Source organism: Phocoena phocoena, chromosome 3 (genome assembly GCF_963924675.1).
Source record: "Phocoena phocoena chromosome 3, mPhoPho1.1, whole genome shotgun sequence".
NCBI classification, from domain to species: Eukaryota; Metazoa; Chordata; class Mammalia; order Artiodactyla; family Phocoenidae; genus Phocoena; species Phocoena phocoena.
Window position 1 is genome coordinate 368,710 of NC_089221.1, and position 26,266 is coordinate 394,975.

The 26,266-nt window shown below is 52.1% G+C and overlaps 1 protein-coding gene across 1 annotated transcript; it reads left to right on the plus strand.

Annotated features, from left to right (window-relative positions):
* The first annotated feature begins 2,267 nt into the window (after nucleotides 1–2,267).
* EXOC3 (exocyst complex component 3) lies at nucleotides 2,268–26,266 on the plus strand. Its single transcript, XM_065873974.1, has 12 exons — nucleotides 2,268–2,299; nucleotides 3,459–3,649; nucleotides 6,126–6,345; nucleotides 13,848–14,529; nucleotides 16,296–16,413; nucleotides 17,007–17,132; nucleotides 19,480–19,580; nucleotides 21,619–21,729; nucleotides 21,812–21,962; nucleotides 23,075–23,197; nucleotides 25,192–25,481; nucleotides 25,968–26,266. The coding sequence occupies exons 2-12, from the start codon at nucleotides 3,506–3,508 to the stop codon at nucleotides 26,137–26,139; spliced, it is 2,238 nt and encodes a 745-aa protein (XP_065730046.1). The 5' UTR covers nucleotides 2,268–2,299; nucleotides 3,459–3,505; the 3' UTR covers nucleotides 26,140–26,266.

Below are 26,266 nucleotides of genomic sequence, written 5' to 3' on the forward strand. Positions count from 1 at the left end.
ACAGGGGACAGGGAGCAGAGAAGTGACCAAAGAACCGTGTAAGTTCTGTGATGCATCGGGAGGCGGCGGGTGCTGCGCAGACGGGTCAGCTGGCGTCCTGTAGCCCAGGTGGCAGTTCTGTGGGCCAGGCAGACTTCGAGCCAAGACTTGACAGGAACAGTGTCCAGGGTAGGGGTGGAGGAGCCTTACGGGCTGGGGCGAGAGGGTGGGATGAGGTCAGGCAGGGGCAGCGGGTCACAGGCAGGTCTGAGGGAGGGGAGCACGGCAGGGCTTCCGGTGAAAGCGACCCTGAGCCGCGGTTTGGAGGCCGCATCGGCTGCAGGGCAGGAGAGGGGCCCCACGGCCACCCTAAGGACCATGACAGTGCCGGGAGGCAGCCCCGCCCTGGTTTCTTCCCCGGTGCGCTGGCAGCTCCTCTACTGTCTGTCCTGCACTTGTTTGCCGTTTTTGGTGAATTGTGGGTGTCATTTTAAAGTTCAGGACAGTAGTGCCTCGTCAAAGATTTTCTCTCAGTCTATGGCTTGTCTTTTAAGAATTAAAAAAAAATACAAGGGTTTAAAATCTTAGCATGGCAAACTATCTTTTTTTCTTTATGGCTTATGCGTTGTGTATCTTAAGAAAATGACTCTCTCTGACCGTGCCTTTGATATAAAGCTCATTTTGTCTGGTATTAACATTGCCACACCAGCTTTCTCGGGCCTGGACTAGCCGGCGTGCAAACCTCCTCCACACCTAACCATCCTGTTCCTTTATGTTCTAGATATTTTTCTCATAAATAGCTGGTTGGTTTAAAATCCATTTTACTCGTGTTCTTTTTTCCTTTTTCCCGGCTGCGTGGGGTCTTCGTTGCTGCGCGCGGGCTTCCTCTAGTGGCGGCGAGCGGGGGCTACTCTTCGTTGCAGTGCGCGGGCTTCTTGTCGCGGTGGCTTCTAGGCCCGTGGGCTTCAGTAGTTGTGGCTCATGTGCTCTAGAGCGCAGGCTCAGTAGCTGTGGCGCGCGGGCTTAGTTGCTCCTTGGCATGTGGGATCTTCCCGGACCAGGGCTCAAACCCGTGTCCCCTGCACTGGCAGGCGGATTCTTAACCGCTGCGCCACCAGGAAAGCCCCACTTGCTTGTTTTCTGATAACTGATATATCTGAACATATCTGTACTCCTTACTCTATGTTTCTAGTTACATATGATCCTTTGGCTTTTCTCTTCCTAGTGTCCCTGTGGGATTGCTTGCACTTTCTTTTCATATTTAACAAAGTCTAAGCTAGAGCTTATCAAGACCTCTGTTCTCTCAGGACGCTTTAGAAGCAAACCACCTGGCTCCCTTCTTTACTCCTGCCAAGGTTGGAGGGCCTCTCTAAAAACGCTCCTGGATTGCTTCTGCTGAGCAGTGAGTTTCAGTGAGAGCTTCTAGGCTGAGGAGGACACCAAACCCAAGTGAAGCGCAGGCCCCTAGCTATGCGTTCTTGGGGGCCTTTCCTGACCCAGGGATCCCAGTACCTGGGAAGTATGGCTTTTGGGGGTCTTGTCCTTTGTTTTCCCTGGTTCCACTCTTGCACTGAGGATGATCAAACTGCCTTTACAGTTAGAATTTCAAACATAATTTTAACTTTTGTTTACATTCTTCATTTCTCAGCTTGGTGCTATATTTTCATAAATTACTAGGTGCAGATGACATAGTAGAGGGATCAGCCATCAGAGTCAGTACGGTGCTTAAGTCCTGGCCCCTGGAACGTGATCCGCTAATCAGCTGACTGGTCATTTTTGGTGTACGTGGCCACAGCAACGGGGGGCTCACACAGCTCCACCTTCCTGCCCCCGTGTGCCTGTGTGTGCTCACGTGGATGTGGTGTGTGTGTGTACGTTTATGGCGTGTGTGCGTATGTGTGTGGCGTGTCTGTATGTGGTATGTGTCTGTGCGGTGTGTGTCTGCTGTGTGTGCTGTGTCTATACGGGTGGTGCGTGTCTTTGGGTGTGGTGTGCAAGTGTTTGGTGTGTCTACACGTGCGTGTCTGTGTCTGTCTGTGGCGTGTGCCTGTGGTATGTGTTTACGTGCGTGCGGTGTGTGTGCGCTCGCGCCCTCCCGCGCCGCGCCGCGCCGCGCCGCATCCCCGCTCTGCTCCCTCCTGGTCGCGCGGTCTCCACCAATCTGGGCGACACCCGTCGGCAGCCAGCTCGCCAGGTCACTCACCCCGCGCGCCGGGCACGCAGCGTCGGGACCGCCCAGACCCCACCCTTCCAGTCGCGAGGCCGGAAGCGGAAGTGCCTGCCGGCCGCTCACTTCCGGGTGGCGGCGGCGGCACGCACGGTGAGGCGGCTGTGGTAGGGCGGTCTCCGGGCGGTGGTCGCGGTCGCCGCCCGCTGTCCCTTCCCCGGGCTCCGGCGGGTGCGGGCGCGGCCGGGAGGCGGTGCGGGTGGCAGTGGGGTCCCGGGGGCGGGCTCTCGTCCGCGAAGGGGCGGACGACGCGCCGCGCGAGGAGGGAGGAAGCAGGTGCAGAGCTGCTCGCGCGGGTGGCGGGCGGGGAGACGCGCGGCCGCCCCGGGTGTCCGGCCCTGTGCGCGTGCCTGTGATCAGGAAAGGGGGCGAGGAGGGACGGCGCCGCAGCCCCGCTCCGTGGGCGGGCACGAAAGGCACTCGTGTCCAGGGCCCTCGGGGGCCTGCGCGGACTTGGGTGGCGCTCTGAAAGCGTGTGAGGAGGGGTGAGAAATGTCTTTGAGAATTTTGTACAGAAAACACGCATGGAGACGGGCGGCTAATAGCTGAAGTCAGTCCTGCTCTGCCAGACGCTCACCAGGTGTCCCTAGTTCCGTGGCTGGGATGTTGGTGGAGCTGGCGCTGAAGGCAGGTGTGCCTGGTGTCCAAGCACCTGTGCCCCGTGCGCTGCACCTGCGCACAGTGCCTTCTGCCCTCTCCCCTTTGTTGACTAGGGCTGTTAAGCGGTAGGAAATGGAATTGGGGATACTGCAGACGGTGATTTTTGAGGGAAATGGTAGGACGGGTGCTGGAACCTCAGCTAGGGACGGTAAGGTGCGTGCTGTCCCTGTGTCTCCACGTGTTCACGAGGTGTCCTGGCGTGGCCCCCGCCCCCGTCCCCTGGTGTGTAAAGGGGTGGTGTGAGGGCTCTGGAAATGAGAAATTGGCCCTATCTGGGGCAGAGAAGTGCCCTGGAGACTGACATCTGATACGATGAGTAGTCTGGGGCCCCCATAGAGGCATCATCTGTATGTCAATATCTTATGCCTGTAATCGCCTCCGGTCGCTTAAGGGTAAAACCGTGTTCTGAAGGTTTGTCTTGCTTATCGAGCAGTTCACAATCCTAGTTCCGCCTGGTTAATGATCTCGAATGCTCTCATTAGAGCCCCGCTGTGAACAGCACTGTTGGTGGAGGGGGTAAGTTTTGTTGCTAACATTTCTATCTCCCTAACACATTTTCCCCCTCCTGTTCCCTCTCTGCCTATGGACACAGGATGCCTCTAGCATGACAGGCGCAGAGATTCTGCCAGCTTTGTAGCCATGAAGGAGACGGACCGGGAGGCTGTTGCGACAGCGGTCCAGAGGGTTGCTGGGATGCTTCAGCGCCCGGACCAGCTGGACAAAGTGGAGCAGTATCGCCGGAGAGAGGCCCGGAAGAAGGCCTCTGTGGAGGCCAGATTGAAGGTATGAGGCCTGAGTGGCCATGGGCACCTGCTTCACTCCCAGGTGGGACACAGGCTTGTATCTCAAGTTTCTGGTTCCTGCTTAACAGCTGGACTTTGTGATGACGTGGAAGGGGGCAGCCTTGAACGTACCTTGACTTAGCACGTTCCTTCCAACAGTATCCTGCCAATCAGTAGATTGACAAACAAGACGGGGGGAATGTTGAAAACACCAAAGGAACAACCTTTTTGAGCACCCAGAAATGTCCGTTTAACTTTTTAAAGAACGCTAGAAGAATGACAGCTTCTCTTCATTAAAAGCTCTTCTGCAGAGCGTATCCAGAGAGCGTTTTGTTAGGCTCATTCTGGCACGTGCTGTAGTAGGCTGGCTGCGTACCCGGCGTGCTGCTGGCCCTGGGGCAGGAAGCAGGAGAGCTCGGCACATTTATTAGAGTGTGGGAGACTGAGGCAAGAAAGAAAATCGATCTTGTATGATTTGGATTGGCTTTCAACTTAATTCACACGGAGAGAGGAGGTTTTATTAAAACTACGCACACTTGCTGTAGTTGTAAAAACGTTGAGACCGTGGCCTGCTGTAGTTGACTGGCAGCACGGCGGTCCTGAGGACTCGAGAGCGCGTTTTAGGAAGGTTACTTGTCATGCTGACAGGGCAGTGAGGTCACCTCTCCAGCTGAACGTTAGTGGCCAGGTAAGTGCAGGTTTGTTGAGACAGGTTGAGGTTCGTTCACTTGCACCAGTGAAGCAGCCAGAGACCTGTTGGACTAATTTGAAACAGTTTCATGTCAATTTAAAAAATGGTTTAGGGCTTCCCTGGTGGCACAGTAGTTAAGAATCTGCCTGTCAACACAGGGGACACGGGTTCAATACCTGGTCCGGGAAGATCCCACGTGCTGCAGAGCAGCTAAGCCCGTGCGCCACAACTACTGAACCTGCGCTGTAGAGCTGCGAGCCACAACTACTGAAGCCCGTGCGCCTGGAGCCTGTGCTCCACAAGAGAAGACACCGCAGTGAGAAGTCCACACACTGCAACGAAGAGTAGTCCCTGCTCGCCGCAACTAGAAGAAAGCCCACGTGCAGCAACGAAGACCCAACGCAGCCAAAAAAAAAAAAAAAGGAAAAAAAATAGTTTAGACCTGCTACGTTTTTATTCAGAATTTTATTTTATTTTATTTTATTTTTATTTATTTATTTATTTTTGCGGTACGCGGGCCTCTCACTGCTGCGACCTCTCCCATTGTGGAGCACAGGCTCCAGACGCGCAGGCCCAGCGGCCACGGCTCACGGGCCCAGCCGCTCCGCGGCGTGTGGGATCCTCCCGGACCGGGGCACGAACCCGTGTCCCCTGCATCGGCAGGCGGACTCTCAACCACTGTGCCACCAGGGGAGCCCTATTTTATTTATTTTAAATTTATTTTAAATTTATTTTTGGCTGTGTTGGGTCTTCGTTGCTGCACGTGGGCTTTCTCTAGTTGCAGCGAGTGGGGTCTCCTCTTCCTTGCGGTGCGTGGGCTTCTCATGGCAGTGGCTTCTCTTATTGTGGAGCACGGGCTCTAGGCACGGGGGCTTCAGTAGTTGTGGCTCTTGGGCTCCAGAGCGCAGGCTCAGCAGTTGTGGTGCCCGGGCTTAGCTGCTCCACGGCATGTGGGATCTTCCCCGACCGGGGCTCGAACCCCTATCCCCTGCATTGGCAGGCGGATTCTTAACCACTGCGCCACCAGGGAAGCCCTTATTTAGAATTTTAATCTGTTCTAGGAACTTGTGGGATTAGCTAACAGTTGTTGTGTTTTGTTGAAATCATGAACTATTTCTAAACGCTACTTAGTGTTTCATGGGTGAAAGGTATTCCTGGGCACCGTTGTGCTCCCTGGCCTTTCCCTTCCTTTTCCCATCCACCTGCTGCTCCTTCACGCCATCTCCATTCTGACTGTACGGATCACTGGGTGGCATTGCCACGGGCTCTCAGAGTGAGTCTGAATCTCAGGTGCACCAGCTCTGCGTTGTGGGGCCGGCCGTCCTGGAGCGGAGTCTGGTTCTGGCCGAATGGCAGGAAAACCCTCTCCGCTCAAGGTGATGAGCAAGTCCTGACGGTTTCTCCGTGTAGTGAAGGCCTGTTAGGAAGCTGAGGGGTGCCCGAGAGGTGGTGTGTAGAGTCCTTCTAAGGGCACCACTTAAGGGGCGGCCCTGGGACTCGGGGTATTCCCACGGTGGAGTCTGGCGTTCTCAGGTCAAGGGGCTGGATGAGGGGTGTTGTGAGGTTTTCCCAACAGCTTTAAAAACGTTGTTTTGTGCTAAGAAGCAATGGAAAAAAGGAAAAGCTACCTTATGAATCAGTGGAATCCTTGTTGCGTTTTTGTCTTGTCTGTGGGCACTGACTGTTCTCTACTACTGAAACGCCTCTTTTCTACACTCTGAGCCTCCTGGGGAAGGTCTGCTCGTGGCCGTCCCAGCTCTGCTCACCCACCCAGTGTCTTCCCTAGGCCGCGATCCAGTCGCAGTTGGACGGGGTGCGCACGGGCCTCAGCCAGCTCCACAGCGCGCTGAGCGACGTCAAGGACATCCAGCGGTCCCTGGCCGACGTCAGCAAGGACTGGAGGCAGAGCATCAACACCGTGGAGAGCCTCAAGGCCGTGAAGGACGCCGTCGTGCGGCACAGCCAGCTCGCGGCCGCCGTGGAGAACCTCAAGAACATCTTCTCAGGTAGCCGGGCCACGGCCGCGCTCTCCCACGACTCACGTGTGCCTTTCCTCGCCCTGTGGGTGCTGCAGGGCAGTTGTCGCTGTCGTCGCCCTGCTCAGAGGGGTGATTTCTGCCTGCACAGTTGGGTTCTTATTTTGAACACAGGCGGATGGTCAGTTGAGCAAATGAAGGCTGGTGGAACGTTTGTGGCTGTGAAATGGTCAGGACAGGCACAGAAATGGGTAGCTGAGCGAGCGCTGTGTGGGCATTGTTCCCTCAGCTGCAGTGTGGCTCAGCGGGGCTCGGCCAGGTCTGGCGGATGAAGATGCGCCGCCCGCGGGACGGCTCGTGGTCAGGCTCACGGTCTGCGGGCGAAGCAGCCCTGCGAACGGGACGAGCGGGCGCGGTTCCCAGACAGGAAGGGTGTGCACGGGTCGCAGGCTGGGGGCAGGGCAGGGGGCGGATAGGGCACACCCTGGAGTCTCAGTCCCCATGGGAGCTGGGCCTGGGGGCGTCCTTGGGGCTGGTGGGGAAGGTGGGCGCACGGGAGGGGCCCTTTCAGAAGCCTGTCCCAGTACCTCGCTGGCGGGAGGAAGGGTGGGCTCAGCGTCGGCTGTCACCAGCACAGGGTGCCCTGCTGTGTTCGGCACAGCCTCCTCGCTTGTGCTCCACCCCCTGGAGCTAGTCCCTCGCCCCGTCCCCTCGTTCCCCGTCCCCTCGTCGCCTCGTCGCCTCGTCCCTTCGTCCCCTCGTCCCCCCGTCCCCCCGCCCCCTCGTCCCCTCGTCCCCCCGTCCCCCCGTCCCCCCATCCCCTCGTCCCCTCGTCCCCTCGTCCCCTCGCCCCCTCGCCCCCTCGTCCCCCCGTCCCCCCGTCCCCCCGTCCCCTCGCCTCCTCGTCCCCTCGTCCCCTCGTCCCCTCGCCGCTGTCAGGGTCATCATCCCAGCCCGAAGTCTTGGGATGGTCCGACCCCTTCCCTGCCTTTATCTGGTGTCTGGTCTCAGCGAGTTCTTTCTGCGCTTCCTTCTGAACTCTGCTCCACCCCGAGTGGAACCTGGTGCAGTTCTTCCCCTCCGCCCACCAGCCCACCATGTGAACCTCAGCGTGTCTGAGGGCAGCATTATTGAGTACTTGACCCCGCCCCTCTGCACGCTCAGCCTCCCGGGGCCCTTCTCCGTCCCCCCATTAATGACACAGCACTGCCGACTGTGGTGGGTGCTCTGGAAGCAGCTTCTCTTGGTGACTGTGGACGACCTGGAATTGGTCCAGTCTACCTGCCACAATCTCCTTCATGACATTCAACCAGCCTTCTTAGTTAACTTCCCTCTTATAATTTCCTGTTGACTGACATTTTCTTCCAATCTTGTAAGCTAATGTCAAATGACCAAAAAGTTACCTTTTCATCCACAGAGGTTGAAAATAGTTTTCTTCCTTTGATGAACAATGAGGCTGTGATGTAGATGTGGTTTTTGTTAGGAGTATGTTCTTATTGGGAAGATGTTGTGCTTATTTGGCGCCCTTCCGACTTTTCTCATTGCCTGTAATTCGGTAGTGTTGCGCACACAGCCTGTTTTTTCCTCCACACTTTTAACAATTATAAAATATGCATAATAGAAGATTTACCATCTTGACCATTTTTAATTGCAGTTCTGTAGTATGAAGTGCTTTCATATCGTGAAACCATCACTATCCATCTCTAGAACTCTTCTCACCTTGCAAAATTAAAACTTTATTATATAGTGCAGTGTCAATTCTATCTCAATAAAACTGAAAGAAAAAAAAATCTGCAGCCATTAAATAATAGTTCCCCATGCCCCCTCCCCCAAGTCCCTTACTAGTTATAGGTCTATTTAGATTTTCTGTTTCTTTGTGGTTTCGGTTTTGTGTTTCTAGGAATCTGCACTTCATCTGGGTTATCCAGTTTGCTGGTGTACAGTTGCTCATAGCTCTCTTACAATCCTTTTTGTTTCTGTAGAATTGGTAGTAATGTCCTCACTTTTATTTCTGATTTTAGTTTTTGAGTCTTCTTATTTTCTTAGTTCATCTAGGTAAGATTTGTCAGTTGTTAATCTTTTCAAAGAACTGCCTTTGGTTTTGTTGATTTTCTGTTGTGTTCTTCGATTCTCTGTTTATCCCTGCTCTAATCTTTATTATTGCCTTCCTTTTGGTAGCTTTTTTTTTCTAAGAACTTTTTAAAAAAAAATTAGTATAGTTGACTTATGTTGTGTTAGTTTCTCTTACACAGCAAAGTGGTTTAGTTATACACATATATGTAGGTATATTCTTTTTCATATTCTTTTCCATTGTAGTTGAGGGTTTAGTTCATTCTTTTTCTAGTTCCTTAAGTTGTAAAGCTAGGTTGTTGATGTGAAATCGTTCTCTTTAACTGAAGTGTTTATAGCTGTACTTCGCCCTTAGCACTGCAAGTCCTGGTATGTTGTGTTTTCATTTTCATTTGTCTCTAAGTGTTTTCTAATTTCCCTTGTAATTTCTTCTTTGGCCCATTGATGAAGAGTGTGCTCCTTAATTTCCACAAATTTGTGAATTTTTTGTCAGTCACAGATATTTAACTTTATCCGTTTGTAGTCAGAGAAGAGATTGTGTATGATATTTATCTTTTAAAATCTATTGAGATTTAATTCATGGTTTAAATGAATTCATGCTAATGATTTAATTTAATTCATGCCTAAGGGTATGGTCTGCCCTAGAAAATGTCCCATGTGCACTTAAGAGGACTGACTGTGTGTGCTGTTGGGTCGGGTGAAGTGTTCTGTATACGTCTGTTAGATCTAGTTAGTTTGTCGTGAGGTTCAAGTCCCATTTCCCTACTGGTCTTGTGTCTGGTTGTGTTCATTATTGTGAGCGGCATATTGAAGTCTCCAGCCATCATTGTAGAACCGTCTGTTTTTCCAGTTCTGTCAATTTTTGTTTCGTATATTTTGATGGTCATTAGGTGTGTAAATGTTTATACTTGTATCTTCTTACTGAATTGAACGTCTTATTAATATAAAATTCCTTCTTTGTTTCTTACAACCTTTTTTGACTTTGAATCTGTTTTGTCTGATGTTAGTAGGGCCACCCCCGCTCTCTTTTGGTTACTGTTTGCATGGAATAACTTTTCCCATCCTTTCACTTTCAATCTATTTGTGTCTTTGGATCTCAAGTGAGTCTTTTGTAGGCAGCGTAAAGTTGGATCATGTGTTTTTATCCATTCTGCCAGTCTCTGTCTTTTGATTGGAGAGTTTATTAATCCACTTACATTTGAAGTAATTACTGGTAAGGAGGGACTTAATTCTGTCATTTCCCAACTGTTTTCTGTATGCCCTTATTTTGTCATTTTCTGCATTATAGTCTTTTGTTTAGTTGATTTTTTTTTGTAGTAAAGTGTTTTAATTCCTTTCTCAATCCTTTTTTTGGTATATTCTATAGCTATTATCGTTTTTTGTTCCCATGGGGATTACATTTAACATCCTAAAGTTATAACACTAATTTGAATTTATACCAGCGTAACTTCAATAATATACGGAAACTCTGCTCCTATACAACACTTCCCATCTCCTTTCAGTTATTGATGTCACAAAACTACGCCTTTATATATTGTGTATCCAAAAACATAGACTAGTTGCTATTTTAAAAAAAATGCGTTAGTCTTTCAAATTATGTAGAAAGTAAAGTGTGGAATTATAAACCAGAGTTACAGCAATTCTAGCTTTCTATTAGTACTAGCTTTGGACTAATTTTTTTTTTCTCTAAATGTATTAGTCTCTTGAATTATGTAAAACAAAAAGAGTTACAAAGCAAAGTTACAATAATACTGGCTTTACAGTTGCCCATGTATTTACCTTTACTGAGACCTTCATTTCTTCCCACAGCTTCAAGTTGCTGTCTGGTGTCATTTCACCTGCAGGACTCCTTTAGCATTTCTCACAGCGTAGGTCCAGTGGTCACAAACTCCTTCAGCTATTGTTTGGGAATGTCTTAATTTCTCCTTCACTTTTGGGGGACAGTTTTACCAGATACAGGATTCTTGAGTTACAGGTTTTTTTCCTTTTAGCACTTTGAATATTACCAGCAGGCTGCTTTTTGTCCTTCAAAGTCTCTGAAGAGAAATCTGCTGATACTCCACTGAGGATCCCTTGTATGCGATCAGCTGCTTCTCCCTTGCAGCTTTCAAGATTTCTCTCTCTGTGTTTGGCTTTCTATGGTTTGATTACAATGTGTCTTGGTGTTGGGTCTCTGAGTTTTTTCTGTTTGGAGTTTGTTGAGTTCTTGAATGTTTATGTCTTTCATCAAATTTAGTGAGTTTTTGACCATTATTTAAAATACAGGCACACCTTGGAGATAATGCAGGTTCGTTTTTAGACTACCTCAGTTAAGCAAATTATCTCAGCAAAGCGAGTCACGTGAATTTTTTGGTTTCCCACTGAATGTAAGTTATGTTTACATTGTGTTGTAGTTTATTAAGTGTGCGATACCAGTATGTCTAAAAAAAATGTACATACCTAAAATAAAAAATACTTTATTGCTGAAAAATGCTAACTTATCCAAACCTTCAGTGAGTGCTAATCTTTTTGCTGGTGGAGGGTCTTGCCTTAACGTTGATGGCTGCTGACTGATGGGGGCAGTGGTTGCTGAAGGCTGGAGTGGCTGCGGCCGTTTCTTAAATAAGACAGTAGTGACGCTGGCTGTGTTGACTGACTCTTCCTTTCAGGAATGGTTTCTCTGTAGCAGCAATGTTGTTTGATAGCATTTTACCACAGGAGAACTTCTAAAATTGGAGTCAGTCCTCTTAAACCCTGCTGCTGCTTTGTCAACTAAGTTTATGTAATATTCTAAATCCTTTGTTATTTCAACAATTTTCACAGCATCTTTAAACTTCAGGAGTAGTTTCTGTCTTAAGAACTTTGTTCATCCATAAGAAGCAACTCTGCATGTATTAAAGTTCTATCGTGAGATCACAGCAGTTCAGTCCCATCTTCAGGCTCCTCTTCTAATTCTGGTTCTCTTGCTGTTTCCACCACATCTGCCTCCGCTGAAGTCGTGAACCCCTCAAAGTCATCCATGAGGGTTGGAATCAGCTGCTTCCAAACTCCTGTTAATGTTGGTATTTGGACCTCTTCTCATGAATCATGAGTGTTCTTAATGGCCTCCAGAACGGTAAATCCTTTCCTGAAGGTCTTCAATTGACTCTGCCCTGATCTATGAGAGGAATCGCTATGTATGGCAGCTGTAGCCTTTCGAAATGTATTTCTTAAATAATAAGATTTGCAAGTCGATGTTATTCCTCTCTCCGTGGGCTGCAGAATAGATGTTGTGTTAGCAGACGTGAAAACAACAAGGATGTTGTTGCACATCTCTGTCGGAGCTCGAGTGGCCACGTGCATTATCAATGAGCAGTAATGTTTTGAAAGACATCTTTTTTTTCTGAGCAGTAGGTCTCAACAGTGGGCTTGAAATATTCAGCAGATGATGTTGTAAAGAGATGTGCTGTCATCCAGTCTTTGCTGTTCCAGTTATAGAGCACAGGTGGAATAGATTTAATATAATTCTTAAGGGCCCCAGGATTTTTGGAATGATAAATGAAGATTGGTTTCACCTTAGGGTCACCACCTGCGTTAGCCCCTAACAAGAGAGTCAGCCTGTCCTCTGAAGCTTTGAAGCCGGGCGCTGACTTCTCTCTACTATGCAAGTCCTAGATGGCACCTTCTTTCAATAGAAGGCTGTTTTGTCTGCGTTGAAAATCTGTTGTTTCGTGGAGCCACCTTCGTGAGTTATCTCAGCTAGATCTTCTGGAGAACTTGCTGCAGCTCCTACGCCAGCACTTGCAGCTTCACCTTGGGCTTCTGTGTTATCGAGACGGCTTCTTTCCTTCAACCTCATGAGCCAGACTCTGCTGGCTTCTGACTTTAGATCTGTAGTTTCCTCACCTGTCTCAGCCTCAGAGAAATGAAGGGGGTTAGGGACTTGCTCTGGATTAGGCTTTGATTAAGGGAATGTTGTGGCTGGTTTGATCTGTCCAGTCACTAAAACTTTCTCCATATCAGCAATAAGGCTGTATTGCTTTCCTTCCATTTGTGTGTTCACTGAAGTAGCACTATTAATTTCCTTCCAGAACTGTCCTTTGCCTTCAGAGCTTGGCTAACTGTTTGGCATAAGAGGCCCAGCTTTCTGCTTATCTCAGCTTTCGACAGGCCTTCCTCACTCAGCTTAATCATTTCTAGCTTTTGATTTAAATTGAGAGATGTGCGACTCTTCCTTTCACTGGACCACTTAGAAGCCATTGTAGGGTTATTAATTGGCCCAATTTCAGTATTCTTGTGTCTCGGAATCGGGAGGCCTGAGGAGAGGGAGAGAGCACGGGGAGCAGTGAGAAGACACACCACATTTGTCCGTTATGTTTGCCATGTTATACGGGCACGAGTCTTGGTGCCCCCAAACAATTACAGTAGTAACATCAAAGGTGACTGATCACGGATCACCGTAACACTTATACTCATAGTGAAAAGTTTGAAATATTGAAAGAATAACTGGAATGTGACACAGAGACACGAAGTGAGCAAATGATGTTGGAAAAATGGTGCTGATTGACTTGCTCGATGCAGGGTTGCCACAGACCTTCAGTTTGTAAAACATGCAGCGTCTGTGGAGCACAGTCAAGCGAAGCGTGGTAAAGCGCAGCGTGCCTGTAGTCGCTCTGCCCATTTTCTTTCTTCCTCTGGGTCTCCCACCGTGTGCACCCCACAGACCCCTTAGGCCCTGTTTACTCTTCTCTAGTTGTTTTTCCTTTTATCCTCATGCTTGATAACTTCCTTTGTCCTGTCTTCAAGTTTGCTGTTTCTTTCTTCTGCTTGATGAAATCTGCTTTAAAAATCTGAAGTGAATTTTCCATCCAGTTTTTATACTTTCCTGCGCGTTTTCTTTTAGTTCTTTGAGCGTGTTGAAGAGTTTGCTTCAGAGGCTTTGTCTAGTCCACCATCTGGTCCTTCTCGGGGGTGATTTCTGTTGGTTTATTTTTTCCTTGAATCTCCGTTTTCTCCTGCGTCTTCGTATGCCTTGTGATGATGTTGTTGAACGTTGGACATTCGAATCTAATAACGTGACTCTGGAAATCAGGTTTTCCTCTTGGCCAGGGTGTGCTGATTCTGTTTATTGTTTTTGTTGTTTTGATTGTCGTAGGCTGTGTGTGTGCAGAGGGTCGGGCTGAGATGTAGACTCAAGGTCTTCTCAGGTCTTTCTGAGCCTGCGCCTCTCCTGGTCATTTGCAGTCAGCTTCTACTTTTCTACTGGTGCCGAGAGCTGAAATGCACCAGTATTAACCACACCTTACTTTCACACCTGTCCCTGGAAGTTGTATGCCTTCAGTAGACTCCAGAGTTCCAAAACAGGTACTCGGATGGAGTCTGTCAGTGCAGCAGTCGTCCAAGTGGGAGGCAGATTGCTGGTCACCCTTGTCCCCATCTGCCCAGAGTCCCGTATGGCCCTTTGTGTGGTTTTTCACGGTGCCATCTTGTGCCTTTCCCCGCAGTGCCCGAGATCGTGAGGGAGACCCAGGACCTCATAGAGCAAGGGGCACTGCTGCAGGCCCACCGGAAGCTGATGGACCTGGAGTGTTCCCGGGACGGGCTGATGTACGAGCAGTACCGCATGGACAGCGGGAACACACGTGACATGACCCTCATCCACAGCTACTTTGGGAGCACGCAGGCGCTGTCCGACGAGCTGGCCAAGCAGCTGTGGATGGTGCTGCAGAGGTCTCTGGTCACCGTGCGCCGTGACCCCACCTTGCTGGTCTCAGTTGTCAGGATCATCGAAAGGGAAGAAAAAATTGACAGGCGCATACTTGACCGAAAGAAGCAAACTGGCTTTGTTCCTCCTGGAAGGCCCAAGAACTGGAAGGAGAAGATGTTCGCCGTCCTGGACAGAACCGTGACCACGAGGATTGAGGGCACGCAGGCGGACACCAGGGAGTCTGACAGGATGTGGCTCGTGCGCCACCTGGAGATCATAAGGAAGTGTGTCCTGGACGACCTCCTCGTCGCCCGGAGCCTGATGGTGCAGTGCTTTCCTCCTCGCTACCAGATTTTCAGGAGCCTCCTGAACGTGTACCACCAGGCTCTAAGCACGCGGATGCAGGAGCTCGCAGCAGAGGACCTGGAAGCAAACGAGATCGTGAGCCTGCTGACCTGGGTCTTAAACACTTACACCAGGTAACTCCACCTGTATGCCTGGCGTTTCCTGTTTCCTGGGGGCGAAGCATACTGACCGTTTCTAAACGGCCGCCGAGTCCTCTTGCTCAGGGCGTTGCCTTCCGCCTGACGCGTCCCCTTTTGGTCCGTCTGTGACCCGAGGTCGGGCCCGGCCCCTGGTCGTGTGCACGCTCTTGCATTTGGGTGGTGCCTGTGCCCTGGCCGGTCAGTCCGTAGTGAGCAGTTCGGCCTCGCGTTTCCTGCACTCCTGACCCGCCTTCTCGCGGTGACACTGAGAGCGGGTGGTGTCACCTGTTGGACAGGTGAGGACACGTGGACCCAGGAGGCCCCGAGACCTGCACAGAGTCACGTGCTGCTGAGGAGACACCAGCTTGCTCCTGCTGGCTTCCGCCCACCCGAGTCTGGTTTCTTCTCAGCAGCACGAGAGGAAAGTCGGCTGCCCTTCGGCACTTCAGCCTTGACGTTCTGTTGCTTCCTGAGAGGGCTGTGAGCCACTTTGCGCAGGCATTACTTTGAGGTAGGGTTTGAAAAACAAGCCAGCGGTTGGGCATTCTGAAATTCTTAACGGTTAGCTAGCGAGAGGAAGCACATCTTATTCTAGCCTGTCTTGTTACTAGTGTGTAGAAATTAATTAAACCTCTCGTTTTAGCAATAAGGTTTGGGGATTTGGGGGTCTGTGTGTGTTTGTTTTTTGGTAGCTGCTTGTGGTAGAGAATATGTACATTTCAACACGGAAACATATAAAGAGAAAGAAAACATCGTATTCATTGTGGCTGGTGCTGCCTCTGCTTTCCCGTGCTGGGCCTGGGCCTCGGCGCCTCCTGTGTGCCGCCCTCCATCGCCGTCGCGTGATCCTGTCGTCAGGCCACCCTCGAGGAAGACCTCTCACCATCATCTTCGTTTTGAGGCACAGGGAGGAACACGCCCAGGGTCACACGGCCCGCGGGTGGGGGGCGCGACTTGAACTGGGGTCGGGGCCCTCACCGTGCTCCGGCCACCAGACCTCGGGGTGCGCATTTGTGTGACCTGCACGGTTCTAGGCCTTGATTTTGTTTTCCACTCGCCACGTTGTGAGCGTTCTTCTGTCCTTGGCAGTTCTTGACAGCTCCTTGTTGGTCACCACATCCTTTTGTATTGGAGTTTCTTGTGGGAAAAGTTGGACCGCTTTCACGCTAGAAACATTTGCACGCGGAGTTAAGGTTCTTGGGGCAGAAATAATCTAAGTTGTAGATGGTCTCTTAGTATTTGCAGAATCTCATGCTTTTTCATTCAGGAAGACCTTGGATGTCTTAGGAGTGGTGGACAAGCTGTTACCACTCAGGACTGTCATTCTGAATCCATACTTAGGGAGTCGTCCGAGCGACCAGCCTTGGACATTTAGGAACCCAGCCGCATACCTGGCTTTTATCTGTTCTTCATGAAAACTGTTTTCTGAAGCTTGCTTCGCATCCCTCCCTTCTTCAGCCCCTAGGCTGGAAGTGCTGACTCTTCACTTGCTGAGTCGCGTTTGGTTGCGGGCGTCAGGTGTTCTCTGCTCTGGTCCTTGTCCTGCTGGACCAGCAGCGTTAGCGCCTGTGCCCTACGTTTCTAAATGCAGTGCTTGTCTGTTGTTCTCCAACTCATGGGACCTCCTACCTGCCAGGCCCTGGTCTTCCTCGGGGCACCGTGGGTGGAGCCAGCAAACCTTGCCCTGCAGGCCCCTGGGACGGGGAACTGCACCACCTACCTGAGGGCTTCCTGTTTCCCCTTCCCGGCTGTGCCCGCAGTGCAGAGATGATGGGGAACGCAGAGCTGGCCCCGGACGTGGACGTCGGGGCCCTGGAGCCCCTGCTTTCTCCAGACGTGGTCGCCGAGCTGCTCGACACCTACATGTCGACTCTGACAGTGAGTGGAGGGATGTGGGCCCACGTGGGCCGAGTCGGGCTGCAGCCAGGACCCATCTGGCCGTTGGGCTTCCAGAGGACACGCGGCTCTTTCTGAGAAGTCGGGTCTGGAGGCGTCCTGGATGTGCCATGGCGCCTGCCCGCCTCACAGCGCCGAGCCTGGGAGTGGGAGGGCGGCAGGTGGCGGGTACTGCCTAGTGCCCTTGGGGGTCCGAGGGTGCGATGAGGTGGTCAGGTCTGCTCCTTGGACGCGGGGAGCCTGACACCAGGCAGCCTCTGACGGAGGCGCCGAGGCCGTGCTGGGACGCAGGGGCGGCTGGGGTAGTGGCCGTGGGGTCTGGTCTCCGTGAATGGCCTGCCAGAGGCACGTAGGTCTCGTGCTTCCCTGTCCTGACTGACCTGGCCTGTCCTCCAGCATGACCGTCGTCCAGAAGGTTAAGCTGAGGGAGGCTGGCGGGCTCCCGCGCATGGAGGTGGATTGTCCCCTTGTGTGCGGCCTGGGATCCCCAGGGGGTGGTGTTGGCTTCTGCAGCTGCTCCACTGAAGAGCGGCCTGTTGACTCCAAGCCTGGTTCTGTTCTTTCCTCCTGCTTAGTCAAACATCATTGCCTGGCTGCGGAAAGCCCTAGAAACAGACAAGAAGGACTGGGTGAAAGAGACTGAACCTGAGGCCGACCAGGACGGCTACTACCAGACGACACTGCCCGCCATCGTCTTCCAGGTACCGGGCCTCGGGCTTCACAGATGCACGCAGTTGCGTGCTGCCGGCGGAGAGAACCTGCTTCTCTCTGAAGCTGCGCAACCAAGGGTCAGACTTGCCAAGTAGTTTTGCCCACGGCCGCAAAACCTAATGTTTTTTGTTCTCCTAATGGTTTTTTTTTTTTTTTTTTTTTTAATCTTTGGCTGTGTTGGGTCTTCGTTTCTGTGCGAGGGCTGTCTCTAGTTGCGGCGAGCTGGGGCCACTCTTCATCGCGGTACATGGGCCTCTCACTATCGTGGCCTCTCTTGTTGCGGAGCACAGGCTCCAGACGCGCAGGCTCAGTAGTTGTGGCTCACGGGCCCAGTTGCTCCACAGCACGTGGGATCTTCCCGGACCAGGGCTTGAACCCGTGTCCCCTGCATTGGCAGGCGGACTCTCAACCACTGTGCCACCAGGGAAGCCCTCCTAATGGTTTTTTTTTTTTTTTTTAAACATCTTTATTGGGGTATAATTGCTTTACAATGGCGTGTTAGTTTCTGCTTTATTTTTTTTTTTTTTTTTTTTTTTGCGGTACGCAGGCCTCTCACTGTTGTGGCCTCTCCCGCTGCGGAGCACAGGCTCCGAACGCACAGGCTCAGCGGCCATGGCTCACGGGCCCAGCCGCTCCGCGGCATGTGGGATCTTCCCAGACCGGGGCACGAACCCATGTTCCCTGCATCGGCAGGCGGACTCCCAACCACTGCGCCACCAGGGAAGCCCAGTTTCTGCTTTATAACAAAGTGAATCAGTTATACACATACAGATGTTCCCATATCTCTTCCCTCTTGCGTCTCCCTCCCTCCCACCCTCCCTGTCCCACCCCTCCAGGCGGTCACAAAGCGCGGAGCTGATATCCCTGTGCTATTCCTGCCTTTTTTTTTTTTTTTAATTTTTATTTTTTATTTATTTATTTTTTTAAACATCTTTATTGGGGTATAATTGCTTTACAATGGTGTGTTAGTTTCTGCTTTATAACAAAGTGAATCAGCTATACATACACATATGTTCCCATATGTCTTCCCTCTTGCGTCTCCCTCCCTCCCACTCTCCCCATCCCACCCCTCCAGGCTGTCACAAAGCACCGAGCTAATATCCCTGTGCCTTGCGGCTGCTTCCCCCCAGCTATCTACCTTACTACGTTTGTTAGTGTGTATATGTCCCTGACTCTCTCTCGCCCTGTCAAAACTCACCCTTCCCCCTCCCCATATCCTCAAGTCCGTTCTCCAGTAGGTCTGCGTCTTTATTCCTGTCTTACCCCTAGGTTCTTCATGACATTTTTTTTCCCTTAAATTCCATATATATGTGTTAGCATACGGTATTTGTCTTTTTCTTTCTGACTTACTTCACTCTGTATGACAGACTCTAGGTCTATCCATCTCATTACAAATAGCTCAATTTCATTTCTTTTTAAGGCTGAGTAATATTCCATTGTGTATATGTGCCACATCTTCTTTATCCATTCATCTGATGATGGGCGCTTAGGTTGTTTCCATCTCCCCTCCTAATGGTTTTTGATCTCAAACCGGAAGCTAATTATGTGTTATGTGTGTCTGATGCTCAAATTTGAATTTGCTTATTTCCTGATGTAATGGCCAAGGTTTGTCTTCGTAAATGCTACACGATCGAGTCTAATCTGACGTACTTTGGGAGGAGTCTTTTAGGGTTTTAGTGTCATCGTGCGTTCTTACAGGTAGCCTGCTCTCTTTGTCTGGCCTGTCCAGTCCCCTTCCTTTGAGAAACATTGCTGATGGTAGGAGGGCCGAGCCGCGTTAGAGGGCTCTCCTTCTGCTGACATGGAGCTGGGGCTCTAGCCAGGCTCTGGGTGATCCCACTAGTCCATGATGTGTTGGGCTTCACCTTTCCTTTATTTTGGAAGCTGACGTCCGGTGACCACGTGGGGTGAGCTCTGCCTTCTGGCGCTTCTCCACCTTCCCACGTCCGGCCCCCCAGCTCCAGCGTGTGTCCTCCTAGCGCTTCTTAAGAAACCCACATCACAAACCACAGCCCAGCCCCTGGTACCCGTGTGACCCCTGCCACACCCGCCCTCCCCGGACCCCTCGTTTCCCTGTCTCCCCGTGAGAACATACGTGTCCCCCTTGTGGAGACCAGCCTGTTTGCAGGGAATTAGGAAATGATTCCCTGGGTTTTTTTTTTTTACCTGGTAAGAAAGTTTTGTGTGTTTGTTTAAGTAACTTTGTTATTTTTCACCTGGCGTCATTTTTTCCTCTGAATTTGGACTGTCCTGTTAACACAGGTGGGGGGTTTATATAATGGGAAATCTGCACCCTTGTGAGTTTCTATCAGAATTCATAAGTTCTCCAATTTTTAGATGTTTGAACAGAACCTTCAAGTCGCTGCTCAGATAAGTGAAGATTTGAAAACAAAGGTACTCGTTTTGTGTCTTCAGCAAATGAATTCTTTTTTAAGTAGGTATGTATTTTTGCCAATGTGCTAATTTAGTAGGTTTTGTTTTTTTTAATGGCGAGGAAACTGTGTTGATCCTAACCTGGCTAGTATTAAGAAAGAATTCAAGCCTGGATTCACTGTAGTCACCTTTTTCCGTTAGTCAGAACTCAAGCCCTTTCTTGTTATCTGCCTTGTGAATGGGTTGCATTCCCCCGGGGTCCCGGGTGTGATGGTGTGGGGTTCTCAGCAGTGCGCTGGTGCTACTGCAGGCTTGGAGCTGGGGACCTCCTTCAGTCAGCCTTCCTGTTGTCCCATTTCCCGGGGTGCCCTCCACAGGGATGCCCCCCCCCACCAAGTTGTACACAAAGAAGGTTTTCAAATGTATACGGAGGTAGGAAGAATGGCCTAAAAACCTGTTTAGCCCACCATCCAGGTTCAAAAGCTGCCCTATAAAGCCACCCCCTGCCTCATCTGGCTCTCCTCCCCCTCGCTCTGCTGAAGTACACTTGACCCTTGAACAACATGGGGGTTGGAGGGGACAACCCCCTGGTGCGGCTGAAAATCCACGTGTAAGCTTGCAGTCGGCGCTCCTGCCGTGGCCGCGCACGCACAGGTCAGCCAGCCTCGGCTCGTGTAGTGCTGCGGTGCGTGTTGGCTGAAGAAGTTCCCGTGTAAGTGAACCTGCACACTTCAGACCCACGTTGTTCAGGGCTCAGCTGTGCTTTACAGCAAATCCCGGACGTCGCGGCGTTTCATCCCCTGCATTCCCTACCCTAACTGCAGTGCCGTCAACCCACCGAGTCTGTCAGGAGCGTTCCGTGGGGCCGCCTGACACCAGGTTTGCGTTTGGGCTTTCCCGCTGGTCTCAGACCCACCTGTTTATAGCTGTGTGTTCAGCCGGGTTGGCAGAAGGCCTGCAGTCTGTGGTACCGGAGGGCAGCCCCTCCCGCTCTGAGCCGCTGGCTTGTGGAGATGCACAGACCCTCCTGTCCAGTGTCCTCCAGCCTGGCCTCAAGCTGCCGTCTGCCCACGAACCACAGGTTGGCTCTGAAGGCCGTGGGGCTCCTCCGTGTTTCCTTACCGTTTGCCCATAGCCTGCTCCTGTGGCTCGGGTGCCGACAGCCGGGCCTCTGCTTAGGATCCCCGTCAGCTGTCCACCCTTGGGTCATGGCCTGGGTTAGTCATCCCGTTGGTATTGTTCTGTAAAGTAGATGTTTTCCTCAGCAGTCTCAGCTGTGTGGCTACCTGAATCATGCTTTGGACAGAAGGGTGGAATAGACGCTTGATCACTTCCCTTTAATTGCCAGTTTTCAGTTTGCTCCTTCCTTAACACCTTTTGAAAACGCACACAGATTATACGGTGCGTTGTGCTTGGACTCCCGTATATGTTTGAGAATCTCCTTGATAAATTCAAAAATGAAGTGTGTAGCCATCTCAGCTGTTTTCTTGACATCTTAAAGAGTCTAATTTATTTTTAGTTTGATTTTTTCGGGGAAAGTCTCAGAAAAGGACATTTTATCTAACATTTGATTGTGTCCCAAACACTATTGTATGAGTTTCTAGCTGGATCATATGTCAGACGAAATAATACTCTCCCAATTACAAATGTTTCAGAATACTTGTAAAATCAGAGCACTGAGCCATATTTCAGAGGCTGATAACGAAGTTAATTTTTTTTTTTTTTTTTGCGGTATGCGGGCCTCTCACTGCTGTGGCCTCTCCCATTGCGGAACACAGGCTCTGGACGCGCAGGCTTAGCGGCCGTGGCTCATGGGCCCAGCTGCTCCGCATCATGTGGGATCTTCCCGGACCGGGGCACGAACCCGTGTCCCCTGCATCGGCAGGCGGACTCTCAACCACTGCGCCACCAGGGAAGCCCACGAAGTTAATTTTTAATAATCTTTTTTAGATGATCCACTTCTATTAGCATAGGTCACCCCCCCAGAATCCTTTACTTTTGAAGACTCGTCTGGCCAGATGCTAGCGATGCAGAATGCGGTCGGTAGGCTGCGCGTTGGCGCCGTGCCGCGAGGCTGCTCTGACGTGGCCGTGTGTCCCCCAGGTACAGAGAGGAGGCGCAGCTGTACAAGGAGGAGCACCTGCGGAAGCGGCAGCACCCGCACTGCTACGTGCAGTACATGATCGCGCTCATCAACAACTGCTGGACCCTCAGGTGAGCGGGGGCCCTGCGGCCACGGGGCGGGGGTGCCCGGCTGCCTCACCGGCCCTCTGTCTCCTCCTCTGTCTCCTCGCAGAGAATCCATAGTCAGTTTAAAAAGAAAGTACCTGCAGCATGACGCGGACGAAGGCGTGTCTCTGAGCCAGCCGAGCATGGATGGGCTTCTGGACGCCATCGCTGAGGAGGGCTGCAGCAGCCTGCTTGAGGAAGTCTTCCTGGACCTGGAGGTGGGCGCCGCGGGCCGGGTGCCCTGGTGTGGCGTCAAGGAGAGGCCCTTGCAGGAAGTGTCAGAGACCAGAGCACTCAGCAGGTTACAGGGTAGAAGCTGGTATCGGAGAGGAGACTGGTTATGGCCATTAGCAGATTGGTGCTTGAGGGCACGAGCTGGGCTGCATGCCCGTCACACAGCCGGGCTCGGGTTTGAGCAAAGGCACAGAGCACAGCCATAAACAAAGTGCATTCAGGTCACAGCCAAGGCGTGGTGTGTGTTGAGCAAGTAAGTTTGCTTCAGAAGGTATGAAAATGGCTCAGCATCATGTAGAACTGGCAGAAACCAGAGTGTATTTAACAAATGGAATCACCATCATCTTGGGTCCTGCAGGGAAGGAGCTCCTGGGGTGATGGGTGGTATCATTTCCTGACAGCTGTAATTTTCTTAGAAATGGTTTAGAAAACAAAGTGTACTTAAAAAGACAACATAATAGAGAAATAGACAAAGGACATGAATAACTGTTTCACGGAACAAGGAGTCATGTGTCCTAAGTAGGAAACAGAGTGCCCAGTCTTAACTGCTCTTCAAAGAAAAGCAAATTAAAACTGAATATTTTTGTTGCTTACCAGGACGGTAGAGATTAAGAACATTGCTACCACGTGATGTCGAGGGCATGAGACTCCTGTATTCCGTGTAGAACCGTGAATCGGCACAGTTATGGGAGGGCAGTTGGCACGAGTTTTGGAGGGCAACAGTCGTCAAGGTTGTAGTTTGTATACTTTCTGACTAATAACTTTTAGTTTTAGGAATTTCACCTGCAAAAATATACAGATTCACTGCAGCATTCTTTATAATTGCAAAATGAGACATTTTAAATGTTCATCAGAATTGGGTACACAAATTAATAGGTGTACTACACAATAAATAGGTGTAGTCAGTTAAGGTAAGATGTGTCCGCACAGATACCTCCCTTGCGTCTCATATAAGTCTTTACAGTTAAAGTACATATTTGCAGAGTTTCTGCCTGAGCATCGCTGAACATCAGGCGGGCGTAGGAAGGTGGCTCCAAGTGCCTCTCTCCCGATGACAGGCCGTCACGAGGGTGTTTTCTGTGGTCTGTGCTTTCAGCAACATCTCAATGAGCTGATGACGAAGAAGTGGCTGTTAGGATCAAATGCTGTAGACATCATCTGTGTCACCGTGGAAGACTATTTTAATGATTTTGCCAAAATTAAAAAGCCATATAGAAAGGTAAGAGTGTGGGGCACACATGTGGCCTGAGTCCCCTGGCATCTTGTGTAGAATTTGGTGTCATCAGTTCTTGGGTGGAAGTTCACGGGTGGTTTTGTGAACCCAAGCAGGTCAGAGACGTTGCTGTCTGAAGGTGGCAGAGGCGGAGGTGATGGGGCACGCACCTTGCTGTCCAAGGCCACGCTGACACGGCCGCAGACCCAGAACCCCATGGGTAGTGGGGACTTCCTCAGCAGGGACCCCTCAAAGGGCGGGTGGGGCTGTGGCCATGGCTCTGATGAGAGACTGGGCAGGAACCGCAGTTCCCCCTTCACGTCCACGCTTGGGGGCCAGCGGGCGGCTCTCAGCACAGGGCCCACGGGAGACTCCAGGGTCCCCGGCCGTCGGGGTCCCCTCCAGGCCCTGTGAAATGCCCCTGTTCCCGTCTGGGGCTCAGGCAGCTTTCCACGGGGGAATTCTCAGGGCCTTGGGTGGTTTTTGCTGTTGTTGCTTTAAAATCAGCCTTTCTGTTTGTGGTTTATGGAAGCGTGAGTGGTTTGACACACAGAGCTTGGGTGCAGACGCTTCAGGACGTGTCTCCAGGTCCTCTGGGCATCCCTGTAGACACTTGTCTCATTTGTGAGCAGCGTCACTGTGTCATTTCATTTCTGGTTCTTGTACCTTCGTGTCTTGTCTTTGTCTCGCTGCCCTGGCTGGGACCTCCCAGCACGGGGGCATCTTTGTCTCATCGTAAGCTTAAATTCTCCTAACCCTGCCATTAAAAGTGATGCTTGCAGGGAGACCCAGGTGTTTTAAACCCACCTGGTTGGTCGCTTCACAGCTGTCAGGAGCCTCTGGTGGTTAGAGGTCGGTGGGACCAGCTCTGTTCAATTTTGAATTTCTTGTTTTTTGTACAGTTTTTGGTTCCACCTTTTATGTTTCTCAGCATCTGTCCTTTGATCTAACCGGGTGTGTGAAGTCCCTGGGGCTTGTGTCTCAGCCACTCCTGGTCCAGATGGCTCGCCTCCTGGAGCGGCCGGGAGCCCGCGGTCTCACTTGCTCTGCCAAGAGCCTGGCCTCCGCCTGAGTCCCTGCAGCTGCCGGGTGTCATCTCGCTTTGTCTTGTTTGGGGCCCTTGGGGTCCCCCTCACTGCCCAGCCTCCCTGGTACACAGAGCTTATGATGTCTGTTCTTGGGACTCTGAGGCTGCGCCTTGTGTCAGCAGAGTCGTGCTCGCGTGTTCGTGGGTGACGGCCAGGTGTCCATTTACCTGTGGGTGGGCTCCGGAGAAAACCACGGCCTTCTCCAAAACTTCCCCAAACGTGTGGACTTGGGGCTCCTCTTTTCCCAGAAGCTCGTCACACCATCTCCAGAGACTGGTCGTTGACTAGCCTCTGTGCACGAGGTGTGATGTGTGTGGAGCCCTTCAGCCTGTGAGGGGCAGAGCAGGGCCTGGCCCAGGGTCCCCAGCCCTCCCACTGAACCCACACCCCACACTTCTGGGCTGAGAAGCTGAGAGACGCGTGCAGGATGGGCAGGGCGAGGAAGATAGACCCGGATCCCCCGGGGGGGCCCGTGAGTCACCAGACGGGTCTCAGTAAAGCGGGTGACGCCCTGGCACCTGCCCTTTCGCCCCCGACGGGAAGCTGCTCTGCAGCGGGTCCGCGCCCAGAACGACGTGTCTGGCGGGGCTGCAGGCAGGCGTCCCCGCGGCGTACTTTATTCTGTGGGCTCTCTAGAATGGACGTGAGCATCCGAGGTGTCCAGGCAGTACCGACTTCCGGCTGCTGCCGTGCGGCCAGTGCGTCGGCCCGCATCCCAGACGTGAAACACGGTGAACCTGCTACAGTTTTCTAAGATAGAATTTGTAATAAAGACTCAGGTGTGCTTACTTTGTTGACTCTAAAATTTGTATCGATGAGAAACGGGAAGGAGCGCACTGGCCCGTGCACCGTGGGCCTGGACTCGCCTTGGGGCCGCGTGCCAGCTGACCCCGTTCTCCGTGTACCCCGTAGCGGATGATCGCCGAGGCGCACCGGCGCGTGGTGCAGGAGTACCTGCGGGCCGTCCTGCAGAAGCGCATCTCGTTCCGGAACGCCGAGGAGCGCAAGGAGGGCGCCGAGCGCATGGGGCGGGAGGCCGAGCAGCTGCGCTTCCTCTTCCACAAGCTGGCTGCCGGGTTTGGTGAGGAGATGGACGGGCACTGTGACACCATTGTCGCCGTTGCCGAAGTCATTAAGCTCACGGACCCTTCTCTGCTCTACCTGGAGGTCTCGACCCTGGTCAGCAAATACCCAGACATCAGGTAGCGGCAGGATCATTCCTGAGGTCTCTGGGGAGAGGGAGGGTCCTGGGCATTAGGTGGGAGCCTCCCGGGTGAGTGTGGCAGGTCTGGGCTCCAGCGAGGACCCCAGATGCCGTGCGGACGGCGATGCGGGCAGAGTGGGTTTCAGAGACGACAGCGGTGCCTGCCAGCCCCACCGCGGGTCACGGTTCCCGGGCGTCACCAGGCCACAGTTGGTGCTCGGGGCACCGATGGGAGGGTGGCCGAGCAGACTGGCTTCTGGAGGCTGATCCTGTGCCGCGTGTAGGTGGAACCAGGGAACGGAGCCGGGCCCCTCCTGCGTGTGGGGGAAGGAAGCGAGGGGAGCGGCTCCCCGGCGCTGGCTCCCCGCCAGCCTTTGTGAACCTCCAGGAACCCTGCCACCCGGTCGGGGGTCGGGGGGGCTTGAGTCGGCTTTGGAGGCTGAGTGGCTGCGGCTGCACCCTGACGCCCCCTCCTCCCCCCCAGGGACGAGCACATCGGCGCGCTGCTGGCCGTGCGGGGGGATGCCAGCCGGGACATGAAGCAGACCATCATCGAGACGCTGGAGCAGGGCCCGGCCCAGGCGAGTCCAGACTACGTGCCCATCTTCAAGGATATCGTGGTTCCTAGCCTGAACGTGGCCAAGCTCCTCAAGTAGCCGGCGGGGCCCCCCACCAGGCGTCAGCTGCGTGTCTGGGGACGGCCTTGTCTCGGGAGAGCTCCCCCTTGCCTCTGCGCTGTGTACACACTTCTGAAACTGCTGCTCAGTAGAGTCTGGACTTCTG

Coding starts and splice junctions, on each gene's coding strand:
- EXOC3 (XM_065873974.1), top strand. CDS start 3,506: ATGAAGGAGACGGACCGGGAGGCTGTTGCGACAGCGGTCCAGAGGGTT. Junction 6,346..13,847: donor CCTCAAGAACATCTTCTCAG/GTAGCCGGGCCA, acceptor CTTTCCCCGCAG/TGCCCGAGATCGTGAGGGAG. Junction 21,963..23,074: donor AAGTCTTCCTGGACCTGGAG/GTGGGCGCCGCG, acceptor CTGTGCTTTCAG/CAACATCTCAATGAGCTGAT.